The following is a 13467-nucleotide window of genomic DNA, read 5'->3' as shown; positions in this document are numbered from 1 at the left end:
GATTGTATTCGTCATAAAGTGGTCCTAGTTATCTCCCTTCCTTTTCCCGACACCCCTCCAGTTAAAATTGTACGCTAATTGAAATTTGATTATACTTGCAATGTTATATTGGCGTTCTCTACAGAACGAACAATTCCATGTATTATTTATATGGTTGCACAAAGGCTACACAAATATATAGAACATCCGAATGAACATAATCATATCATCGTGTAAGTATTGGAACTTGAAATTGAGAAAGGGAGAAGACGAGACAGCTATGATTTGAACGATTTGACTGATGTTGGCAATAATCCTTCCTGTAAAACATTATATACCTTACTAGATATAGCTTTATCTTGTATTGTCAACCAGTGTGTAACCCTCAGATCTAAGGAACATACATAGATGTCAAATAGAATACGCAGACTTATCCGAAAATAGAAACGCGCTCAAACGAGAGCCAAAAGTAATGCTCTGTTTTGATAATCCTCGTTGGTTGGCTAGCATTCCGCCATATTCGAAATAAATACGTATTCTACATTTGTATAAGGAAAGTTTAAATCTGGTATGTTAATAATGAATGCGGAAAAAAAACAGTGGGAAAAACTGATGGAAAACTGTTAATTAATTATCACCGCACTAAACTCTGTAGCCGGAGTTTCCTCTGGCCCTGACACTATGTCTGGTGTAGGGGCCCTACACCAAGACATGGTGTCAGGGCCAGAGAAAACTCTGGCTATAAATTCTGTATACTGTTCCATAAAAATACTGTAGTTACCACAGGTACCGGTACTTGTGGACATGATTATGATGTTTTTAATTTAAATGTTTCATTATAGGCGAGTATTTATACGGCCGAGGTACGATACTTTTTTTACAAAATTAAGCATGCGATTGTAATACAATAATTTAATCGTCTATAATGAAAATTTAAACTAAAAACATCATAATCATGTCCACAAGTACCTGTGGTAGTCACGTGTTTAGTGATATGTCTCTGTAAGTCTGAAGTACAGGAAACAAATGCTAAACTTCACTATTGATGACGAAACTAGTGCTGCTGACGTCAAACACTCTATATTAAACATATATTGTTCAAAAAGTATCGGCCCAGATCTTGTGAGACCTATAGCTCGGTTATTCAGGAAAGTTGTAGATTCTCTCTACGTACCACAAAGTTTGGTTTTAACTTTTTAAAACTGCGTGAATGTGTTTCCTCCAGAATGGAAAACTACAAACGTTACTCCAATACATAAAAAAAAACACATTTTTAACGAATTGCATACCATTTTCGTTATTATGCATTTTCGGAAAATCGATGAAAAGAAGCGTTTTTAGATGTATATTAATCGTTGTGCTTACCCATTTCCTCCAGTCATTACTTAGGGGATAGCACGTTGTTTATTTCTCAATTAATCAGGATTAGGGCATGATTATTCACCGACCAACCACTTTTTTGTTAACATATATATACGTATACCATGACCTGTACTTTTCATATGATAAAGGCAAACGATCGTGTTTGGTATAAGGGTCTCCTGTGTAAACTACATTTATTTGTATCTAGTTTTGAATTCCGACTTCAGGGATTTTTTTCTATGAATATTAACTACTAATATCAAGACAGGGGCTTGTTCGTTTATGCGGACAAACCGGTTCGTCAGTTTTTAAAAGTAACATTTCAAACATATATCTTGACGGACCTGCAAATGTTAATACAGACCTTGGGAGTCTTTGTCAAGGCTCGTCTGAAAACAATATAAAATCAACAGGTCCGTCTTTATTTCATAAACGAACAACACCGGTTCAACTGGACCAACCGATTGGACCGCAAAAACGAAAATGGCCCAGGTGTTCCACAGGGTTCAGACATTGTCGACTTGGTTCTCTTCTACTTATCAAAATTTCAAAATTCAAGTTAAGGTTATTTGCAGATGATAACATTGGCAATCCTCATTAAATTGATTATATAATTACCACACAAGAATATCAAATTCAAATGTATGCTTTATTAATTACTAAAATTCAATATGATGATAGTAACAAATGCGTATGTATACAAAATACATTATATTGTATATTGTATGGGGCCATGGTAGCCGAGTGGTGAAGGTGTCCCGACACTTTATCACTAGCCCTCCACCTCTTGGTTGCGAGTTCGAAACCTACGTGGGGCAGTTGCCAGGTACTGACCGTAGGCCGGTGGTTTTTCTCCGGGTACTCCGGCTTTCCTCCACCTCCAAAACCTGGCACGTCCTTAAATGACCCTGGCTGTTAATAGGACGTTAAACAAAAACAAACCAAACCAAACCAATGTATATTGTAAGCCAAAACAAATAATGGCGGTAACAACTCATCATCTTTGTCGTCCTCCAAACAACAGTTACATGTACGTATCTGCACGTACATGTGTATAATGTCTAATCAAACACGAAACAATGAACAATCAAAATTTCTATTCCACTGTGCATGTATTTAAAAAAACAAATCGTTCGAATATTGGAAATCTAATGCTTAAGAAATGCTCTATATTGAAGTCAGTTCTTCAGGAAAGAAAAAACGACAGCAAATACTAAAAACAATAATTCATTAAAAAAAATCCTGAACCATTTAATTGGCTAAATATTGTCCATTAATTACTGAGGGTAACCACAATAGTATATAATTGTCTACCATGTACTGCAGTATAGTTGGCTATGGAACTGAATAATAACATGCGCATTGCAGTTACAGATGCATTAGGCTAAAGTGTATATAACAAAAAAATTGTAACGTAACACAAGTGAAGTTATATTCAGTAATATTTCAAATTAAATAAAATTAATTTGTTCAATTATTGTTATCATTTTATAAATAAGAATAAATAATGATGCATATTTTAGAAAATCCTTGAACGGCGCTTGATTCCGGTCCGGGTCCTGGTCATGGTTTACTTTTTTCCAAGATGGCTGCGTCCATAAGATCAACCGTTGCTGGATGCACATAAATAATGAGATAGCCTGGTAGCTTGCTCAAATGTGACATTTTTACTGTTGTCGTAATCTGGACTTGGAAACCATAGCTGAATCAGATTGTTCACTAGGATATTGACGCAAATACTTAGTATCTAGACTAAGTACCGTCGCAGTGGTAAGTTGGTAGTACGTTGATGAGGTCATCGATTTTTTTGGACCATGTCGGAATCAACATGTACAATGTATACGTGTAGACCTACAGATTGATACCAGCTTCGATAAGTATGAACTTTGTTTTGATGTTTAACTTTTTAAATTATATCAACATAATTACAATTTGATAAGTTTTCACATTTCTAGTTTTTAGTTACCCCAGTTTAGATTGGTGATTTTAATTTGCATGTGTGAAAGAAGTAGTGTTTGGAATAACTATAAATTTCATGACAGATCATCAACATTTCTTAAATGGTCGATCATGAACAAAAAGAAAAATGTCTGCAAAAACATAAACCAAATTAAAGGAAAATGGTGTGGATGTTTTAAGACATCTAGCTACACATTTGTATGTTTTAAAATATTTTATGTTTTAATGTATATTTATCTCATTATACCAATGATGTACATGAAAATCTCCATGTTAGAGTCAAACCATTATCGGTCACAAAAAATCATGATTGAATAATCATAGTCAGAGGTAGAATGACTTATCATCAATTAAATTGAATAACCGGAATACACTAGAGAAAACACACTGATGGGAATCGAACCCGGGTCTTCATTGTGGTAATCTCCGGCTCTGCCAAAGAAATATGCTCCATTAACAGGGAGCATATTTAACACTATGTACCGGCTCCTGACGTTATACACATGTTACTATGTGCATTGCCTCTACATGCACATGTGTGGAAATGTTAGATATATCTTGTTATATGTGTTTAGGATCTGCATGGGAGCTTTTCAATCTTCTTCTTTTTCCAATACTGTACAGGAGACAACTTTTGGAGTGAACTTCTCCAGCACAGGTCCAGCAACCAGTTAAAAAGATAAAAACAGTCCACGTTCTACTGACTGTGGTGGACAGGAGCTCGAGGTCCATGGATGCAATGCTGGACAAAATTTTGGCTGTTCTTCTTTCTCCTTGATGGCACTAGGTAGTAGTTTTCAACAATCTAATTAAAATTATATGTTCATTATCCATTCCGTAGACCCTGTATGGCTGATATGTTGTTGGTATGTTCACGCCACGAGAGATTGCTGTGATTGTAACTCCCAAGTACTTGATGTTACTGTCTGTATGCTTTGTCTGTGTTACATGGTAAGTGGGGGATACTTGGTTTTCTTTTCCGATGTGCATAGGAACACACTTCTCGGGGTTGAGCTGCATCTGCTAGGTATCCTCCCACTTCTGTAGGTTTTCCAGGTTGTTTTGGAGACAGAGGCTACCTTAGGGTTCTTGATGGTTCAATAAATGATGCAGTCTGGAGCTAGTTCTTAAATGAGCCTGGATGGAATGGAGTGTGGGCCAGCTGCTATGTCAGGACTGAGTCATAACTTCATACTGTATAATAGGATATAAAATGTAAGTTGTAAGTCACACTTCTACCTTAGAACACAGAAACATCTTTAGGTAGAATACATGTATATATAAACATGTATATATATTTTTTATACATAAATCTAAAATTTTACAACTTTACTCTTTGAATTTTCAGTCATATCCATGTGTGGAAGTTGCAATGACGTGACAATTTTTCATCCTAAATATTCTGCTCTTGGAGCTTGAATCAAGCAGTTGCAATGGCCCGTCCAAAAGACAAGCGCCCTCTCATTGAAAATGAGCGCTTCCTTTCACGTTGTGCAAAGGAGGAAGAACGACTGCGCCTCTCATTGTCCACCCAACTCAAAAAGGACATGGACAGGTAACAATAATGTCATCCTTAAATCAATCGAAAATATTGCTAAATCTGAAGTCAGTAATCATGGATGAAAAACAGTAAAGATAATATATAATCAGGAATGTATGAGTTCTACATGTACAGCCATCCCCAGTATACAGACAGTGTTAATGTGGTTTTTTTAGATATCATTCTTGAACCCTTGCAAATATATATCTAACATAAGGTTTTATTTTTTAAATTACATTCTGTGTTGCTTCTCTCAAAATCTGCTGTGTCTTTTATTGATAAATTAGCTGATTTCACAGAGATGATAATCAGGGCGTGGGGGGTCAAAAATCTGTTTTTATTTTAATTTCATGATATTTAAATGATTGGAATTCAAAATCTCTACATTTTCAGTGTTGGTAGTACTAGTGTGTAACCAGTATGTTTGATTTGTTTGATTTTGTTTTTTCTAACACAGGTTGTTTGAGACAGGACTGCACAGTGACATTACATTGAAGTCAGGATACCAAGAAATAAAACTTCACAAGTTCATTCTGAAAACTAGGTCAGTGTCGTTAGGATCATTGATTGGGTTGTTTCATATTGTAACTGACAAAGTATTATCACCCATTGTTTTGGGGTTCTATTGTTTCGTGGTAGGTGATCAGTAAGGATGGGCAAGACTGTTACTATCAGTTGCCATTTAATAATCAGTTAGACAATATTCTCAATAAGTTATCTCCATATGCAGCGATTGTCAATTTACACAACCCTTGAAATTTTAAGGATGCGATACATGTAAGAATAACTTATCCAAATCATATAAAACATTTTCTGATGCAAATATTTTCCCAGTCTTATTATTACACAATTTTCCATATAAAATATTCCACTGCAAATGTACCAATTCGATATCAACTAGTGTTGGGAATTATTACAAGTGTATTTACTGTTAATTAAACAGTTCCAGTTTTAATCACTATATTTTTTTTTCATTAATTGTATAATTGCAACAAAAAATTTATTCAAAATCCATTTCCCATCCTCTCTTGCTTTTTAGGTCATCTGACCCGAAGGGTCAGGATGACCTATAGTCATCATGCTTCGTCCGTCGTCGTGCGCCGTGCGCCGTGCGCCGTCTGCCGTCCGCAGTGCGCCGTGCGTAAACTTTTCACATTTCAATCTTCTTCTCAAGTTCCACCAGTGGGATTAAGCTGAAACTTGCCTGAAATGATCCTGAGATGGTCCTGACCAAGTGTTGTTATTTTTCGGGTCAGTCTGAAATCCAAGATGGCCGCCATAGCCGCCATTTTGAAAACACATTTTAAACTTCTTCTCAAGTTCCACCAGTGCTGTGGGGCTGAAACTTGCCAGAAATGATCCTGAGATGATCCCGACCAAGTGTTGTTATTTTTCGGGTCGGTCCGAAATCCAAGATGGCCGCCATAGCCGCCATCTTGAAAAACACATTTTAAACTTCTTCTCAAGTTCCACCAGTGCTATTGAGCTGAAACTTGCCTGAAATGATCCTGATATGATCCCGACCAAGTGTTGTTATTTTTGGGGTTGGTCCGAAATCCAAGATGGCCGCCATAGCCGCCATCTTGAAAAACACATTTTAAACTTCTTCTCAAGTTCCACCAGTGCTATTGAGATGAAACTTGCCTGAAATGATCCTGATATGATCCCGACCAAGTGTTGTTATTTTTCGGGTCGGTCCGAAATCCAAGATGGCCGCCATAGCCGCCATCTTGAAAAACACATTTTTAACTTCTTCTCAAGTTTCACCAATGCTTTTGAGCTGAAACTTGCCTGAAATGATCCTGAGATGATCCCGACCAAGTGTTGTTATTTTTCGGGTCGGTCCGAAATCCAAGATGGCCGCCATAGCCGCCATCTTGAAAAACACATTTTAAACTTCTTCTCAAGTTCCACCAGTGCTATTGAGCTGAAACTTGCCTGAAATGATCCTGATATGATCCCGACCAAGTGTTGTTATTTTTCGGGTCGGTCCAAAATCCAAGATGGCCGCCATAGCCGCCATCTTGAAAAACACATTTTGAACTTCTTCTCAAGTTCCACCAGTGCTATTGAGCTGAAACTTGCCTGAAATGATCCTGATATGATCCCGACCAAGTGTTGTTATTTTTCTGGTCGGTCCAAAATCCAAGATGGCCGCCATAGCCGCCATCTTGAAAAACACATTTTAAACTTCTTCTCAAGTTCCACTAGTGCTATTGAGCTGAAACTTGCCTGAAATGATCCTGATATGATCCCGACCAAGTGTTGTTATATTTCGGGTCGGTCCAAAATCCAAGATGGCCGCCATAGCCGCCATCTTGAAAAACACATTTTGAACTTCTTCTCCAGTTCCACCAGTGCTATTGAGCTGAAACTGGCCTGAAATGATCCTGATATGATCGTGACCAAGTGTTGTTATTTTTCGGGTCGGTCCGAAATCCAAGATGGCCGCAATAGGCTCCATCTTCAAAAACACATTTTAAACTTCTTCTCAAGTTCCAGCAGTGCTATTGAGCTGAAACTTGCCAGAAATGATCCTGAGATGATCCCGACCAAGTGTTGTTATTTTTCGGGTCGGTCCGAAATCCAAGATGGCCCCCATAGCCGCCATTTTGAAAACACATTTTAAACTTCTTCTCAAGTTCCACCAGTGCTATTGAGCTGAAACTTGCCTGAAATGATCCTGATATGATCCCGACCAAGTGTTGTTATTTTTCTGGTCGGTCCAAAATCCAAGATGGCCGCCATCTTGAAAAACACATTTTAAACTTCTTCTCAAGTTCCACTAGTGCTATTGAGCTGAAACTTGCCTGAAATGATCCTGATATGATCCCGACCAAGTGATGTTATTTTTCGGGTCGGTCCGAAATCCAAGATGGCCACCATAACCACCATCTTCAAAAACACATTTTAAACTTCTTCTCAAGTTCCACCAGTGCTGTTGGGCTGAAACTTGCCTGAAATGTTCCTGAGATGATCCCGACCAAGTGTTGTTATTTTTTAGATTGGTCTGAAATGCAAGATGGCCGCCATATCCGCCATCTTAAAAAACACATTTTAAACTTCTTCTCCAGTTCCACTGGTGCCATTGAGCTCGAAATTGGTGAGGATGTTAAGGAAGGAGTGCCAACAAAGTGTTGTTATTTTTTCGGCCTTGTAAAAACTTTGGCATGGCAGCAATGGCGGCCATTTTGTAACATGATTGCGCAATCATGGTTTTCCTGAACAACACCTATTTCAAACTTCTTCTCAAATTCCACCGGTGGGATTCAGCTCTAACTTACCAGAAATGATCCTTAGATGGTCCAGACCAAGTGTTATTATTTATTGGGTCGGTCAGATATCCAAGATGGCCACATGATGGCCAACAGTGCCACTATATACTTGCTACAGAGAATGCATACTACAATAATATAAGGGTTTTAATTTAGAGTCAGATGACCGTTAAGGCCCCTGGGCCTCTTGTTTATGTATATATGCATTAATTGGCCTAATGAATCTACAAACAACAGTAAAACTATGGTAGCTTTCCCATTTAATGTTTTTAAAAATTTCCTTTCAGGAGTCTGGAGATCCATAACAGATTACATGAGGTGTGTACAGAAGCAGGGGGTGACGTGCTGATACTCCCGGAATGGGTCCAAGTCACCTCACTCAGGGAGGCACTCAGGTAAAGTACTGTCCTTACCCCAGACCAGACACCAACCAGGTACACACTGTAGTCCTGTCTTTACCCCAAACCTCCAGTCCCTCAGATACACACTGTAGTCCTGATCTCTTTACCCCAAACCTCCAGTCTCTACGGTACACACTGTAGTCCTCTCTTTACCCCAAACCTCCGGTCCCTCAGATACACACTGTAGTCCTGTCTTTACCCCAAACCTCCAGTCTCTACGGTACACACTGTAGTCCTCTCTTTACCCCAAACCTCCGGTCCCTCAGATACACACTGTAGTCCTCTCTTTACCCCAAACCTCCAGTCCCTCAGATACACACTGTAGTCCTCTCTTTGGCCCAATTCTCCAGTCCCTCAGATACACACTGTAGTCCTGTCTTTACCCCAAACCTCCGGTCCCTCAGATACACACTGTAGTCCTCTCTTTACCCCAAACCTCCAGTCTCTACGGTACACACTGTAGTCCTCTCTTTACCTCAAACCTCCAGTCCCTCAGATACACACTGTAGTCCTCTCTTTACCCCAAACCTCCAGTCCCTCAGGTACACACTGTAGTCCTCTCTTTACCCCAAACCTCCAGTCCCTCAGATACACACTGTAGTCCTCGATCTCTTTACCCCAAACCTCCAGTCCCCCAGATACACACTGTAGTCCTCTCTTTACCCCAAACCTCCAGTCCCTCAGATACACACTGTAGTCCTCTCTTTACCCAAAACCTCCAGTCCCTCAGATACACACTGTAGTCCTCTCTTTACCCCAAACCTCCAGTCTCTACGGTACACACTGTAGTCCTCTCTTTACCTCAAACCTCCAGTCCCTCAGATACACACTGTAGTCCTGTCTTTACCCCAAACCTCCAGTCCCTCAGATACACACTGTAGTCCTCTCTTTGGCCCAATTCTCCAGTCCCTCAGATACACACTGTAGTCCTCTCTTTACCCCAAACCTCCAGTCCCTCAGATACACACTGTAGTCCTCTCTTTACCCCAAACCTCCAGTCTCTACGGTACACACTGTAGTCCTCTCTTTACCCCAAACCTCCAGTCCCTCAGATACACACTGTAGTCCTGTCTTTACCCCAAACCTCCAGTCCCTCAGATACACACTGTAGTCCTCTCTTTACCCCAAACCTCCAGTCCCTCAGATACACACTGTAGTCCTCTCTTTACCTCAAACCTCCAGTCCCTCAGATACACACTGTAGTCCTCTCTTTGCCCCAAACCTCCAGTCCCTCAGATACACACTGTAGTCCTCTCTTTGGCCCAATTCTCCAGTCCCTCAGATACACACTGTAGTCCTATCTTTACCTCAAACCTCCAGTCCCTCAGATACACACTGTAGTCCTCGATCTCTTTACCCCAAACCTCCAGTCCCCCAGATACACACTGTAGTCCTATATTTACCTCAAACCTCCAGTCCCTCAGATACACACTGTAGTCCTCGATCTCTTTACCCCAAACCTCCAGTCCCTCAGATACACACTGTAGTCCTGTCTTTACCCCAGACCTCCTGTCCCTCAGATACACACTGTAGTCCTGTCTTTACCCCAAACCTCCAGTCCCTCAGATACACACTGTAGTCCTCTCTTTACCCCAAACCTCCAGTCCCTCAGATACACACTGTAGTCCTGTCTTTACCCCAAACCTCCAGTCCCTCAGATACACACTGTAGTCCTCTCTTTACCTCAAACCTCCAGTCCCTCAGATACACACTGTAGTCCTGTCTTTACCCCAGACCTCCAGCCCCTCAGATACACACTGTAGTCCTGTCTTTACCCCAAACCTCCAGTCCCTCAGATACACACTGTAGTCCTCTCTTTACCCCAAACCTCCAGTCTCTACGGTACACACTGTAGTCCTGTCTTTACCCCAAACCTCCAGCCCCTCAGTTACACACTGTAGTACTCTCTTTACACCAAACCTCCAGTCCCTCAGATACACACCGTAGTTCTATCTTTACCCCAAACCTCCAGTCCCTCAGATACACACCGTAGTTCTATCTTTACCCCAAACCTCCAGTCCCTCAGATACACACTGTAGTCCTGTCTTTACCCCAAACCTCCAGTCCCCCAGATACACACTGTAGTCCTCTCTTTACCCCAAACCTCCAGTCCCTCAGATACACACTGTAGTCCTGTCTTTACCCCAAACCTCCAGTCCCTCAGATACACACTGTAGTCCTGTCTTTACCCCAAACCTCCAGTCCCTCAGATACACACTGTAGTCCTGTCTTTACCCCAAACCTCCAGTCCCTCAGATACACACTGTAGTCCTGTCTTTACCCCAAACCTCCAGTCCCTCAGATACACACTGTAGTCCTGTCTTTACCCCAAATCTCCAGTCCCTCAGATACACACTGTAGTCCTGTCTTTACCCCAAACCTCCAGTCCCTCAGATACACACTGTAGTCCTCTCTTTACCTCAAACCTCCAGTCCCTCAGATACACACTGTAGTCCTGTCTTTACCCCAAACCTCCAGTCCCTCAGAAACACATTGTAGTCCTGTCTTTACCCCAAACCTCCAGTCCCTCAGATACACACTGTAGTCCTCTCTTTACCCCAAACCTCCAGTCCCTCAGATACACACTGTAGTCCTGTCTTTACCCCAAACCTCCAGTCCCTCAGATACACACTGTAGTCCTCTCTTTACCCCAAACCTCCAGTCCCTCAGATACACACTGTAGTCCTCTCTTTACCCCAAACCTCCAGTCCCTCAGATACACACTGTAGTCCTCTCTTTACCCCAAACCTCCAGTCCCTCAGATACACACTGTAGTCCTCTCTTTACCCCAAACCTCCAGTCCCTCAGATACACACTGTAGTCCTCTCTTTACCTCAAACCTCCAGTCCCTCAGATACACACTGTAGTCCTGTCTTTACCTCAAACCTCCAGTCCCTCAGATACACACTGTAGTCCTCTCTTTACCCCAAACCTCCAGTCCCTCAGATACACACTGTAGTCCTCTCTTTACCCCAAACCTCCAGTCTCTACGGTACACACTGTAGTCCTGTCTTTACCTCAAACCTCCAGTCCCTCAGATACACACTGTAGTCCTCTCTTTACCCCAAACCTCCAGTCCCCCAGATACACACTGTAGTCCTCTCTTTACCCCAAACCTCCAGTCCCTCAGATACACACTGTAGTCCTCTCTTTACCCCAAACCTCCAGTCCCTCAGATACACACTGTAGTCCTCTCTTTACCCCAAACCTCCAGTCCCTCAGATACACACTGTAGTCCTTTCTTTACCCCAAACCTCCAGTCCCTCAGATACACACTGTAGTCCTCTCTTTACCCCAAACCTCCAGTCTCTACGGTACACACTGTAGTCCTCTCTTTACCCCAAACCTCCAGTCCCTCAGATACACACTGTAGTTTTATCTTTACCCCAAACCTCCAGTCCCTCAGATACACACTGTAGTCCTGTCTTTACCCCAAACCTCCAGTCCCTCAGATACACACTGTAGTCCTGTCTTTACCCCAAACCTCCAGTCCCTCAGATACACACTGTAGTCCTCTCTTTACCCCAAACCTCCAGTCCCTCAGGTACACACTGTAGTCCTCTCTTTACCCCAAACCTCCAGTCCCTCAGATACACACTGTAGTCCTCTCTTTACCCCAAACCTCCAGTCCCTCAGATACACACTGTAGTCCTCTCTTTACCCCAAACCTCCAGTCCCTCAGGTACACACTGTAGTCCTCTCTTTACCCCAAATCTCCAGTCCCTCAGATACACACTGTAGTCCTCTCTTTACCCCAAACCTCCAGTCCCTCAGGTACACACTGTAGTCCTCTCTTTACCCCAAACCTCCTGTCCCTCAGATACACACTGTAGTCCTCTCTTTACCCCAAACCTCCAGTCCCTCAGATACACACTGTAGTCCTCTCTTTACCCAAAACCTCCAGTCCCTCAGATACACACTGTAGTCCTCTCTTTACCCCAAACCTCCAGTCCCTCAGATACACACTGTAGTCCTGTCTTTACCTCAAACCTCCGGTCCCCTAGATACACACTGTAGTCCTTTCTTTACCCCAAACCTCCAGTCCCTCAGATACACACTGTAGTCCTCTCTTTACCCCAAACCTCCAGTCCCTCAGATACACACTGTAGTCCTGTCTTTACCTCAAACCTCCGGTCCCCCAGATACACACTGTAGTCCTTTCTTTACCCCAAATCTCCAGTCCCTCAGATACACACTGTTGTCCTCTCTTTACCCCAAACCTCCAGTCCCTCAGATACACACTGTAGTCCTCTCTTTACCCCAAACCTCCAGTCCCTCAGATACACACTGTAGTCCTCTCTTTACCCCAAACCTCCAGTCCCCCAGATACACACTGTAGTCCTCTCTTTACCCCAAATCTCCAGTCCCTCAGATACACACTGTAGTCCTCTCTTTACCCCAAACCTCCAGTCCCTCAGGTACACACTGTAGTCCTCTCTTTACCCCAAACCTCCAGTCCCTCAGATACACACTGTAGTCCTCTCTTTACCCCAAACCTCCAGTCCCTCAGATACACACTGTAGTCCTGTCTTTACCCCAAACCTCCAGTCCCTCAGATACACACTGTAGTCCTGTCTTTACCCCAAACCTCCAGTCCCTCAGATACACACTGTAGTCCTGTCTTTACCCCAAACCTCCAGTCCCTCAGATACACACTGTAGTCCTGTCTTTACCCCAAATCTCCAGTCCCTCAGATACACACTGTAGTCCTGTCTTTACCCCAAACCTCCAGTCCCTCAGATACACACTGTAGTCCTCTCTTTACCTCAAACCTCCAGTCCCTCAGATACACACTGTAGTCCTGTCTTTACCCCAAACCTCCAGTCCCTCAGAAACACATTGTAGTCCTGTCTTTACCCCAAACCTCCAGTCCCTCAGATACACACTGTAGTCCTCTCTTTACCCCAAACCTCCAGTCCCTCAGATACACACTGTAGTCCTGTCTTTACCC

General features: G+C 42.2%; 1 protein-coding gene across 1 annotated transcript in view; it reads left to right on the top strand.

Moving 5' to 3' along the window:
• Positions 1–2915: 2915 nt before the first annotated feature.
• The window catches only part of LOC117322480, a 29143-nt gene continuing 18591 nt past the window's right edge, over positions 2916–13467 (top strand). The window contains 5 exon segments of the mRNA XM_033877416.1: positions 2916–3111; positions 3925–4087; positions 4649–4855; positions 5298–5384; positions 8403–8510. Of these exon segments, the coding sequence (XP_033733307.1) occupies positions 4734–4855; positions 5298–5384; positions 8403–8510 (317 nt within the window). The 5' untranslated portion in view covers positions 2916–3111; positions 3925–4087; positions 4649–4733.

Source organism: Pecten maximus, chromosome 2, assembly GCF_902652985.1.
Source record: "Pecten maximus chromosome 2, xPecMax1.1, whole genome shotgun sequence".
NCBI classification, from domain to species: domain Eukaryota; kingdom Metazoa; phylum Mollusca; class Bivalvia; order Pectinida; family Pectinidae; genus Pecten; species Pecten maximus.
The sequence above is the reverse complement of the archived record's forward strand: the minus strand, read 5'-3'. Positions and strand labels throughout refer to the sequence as shown.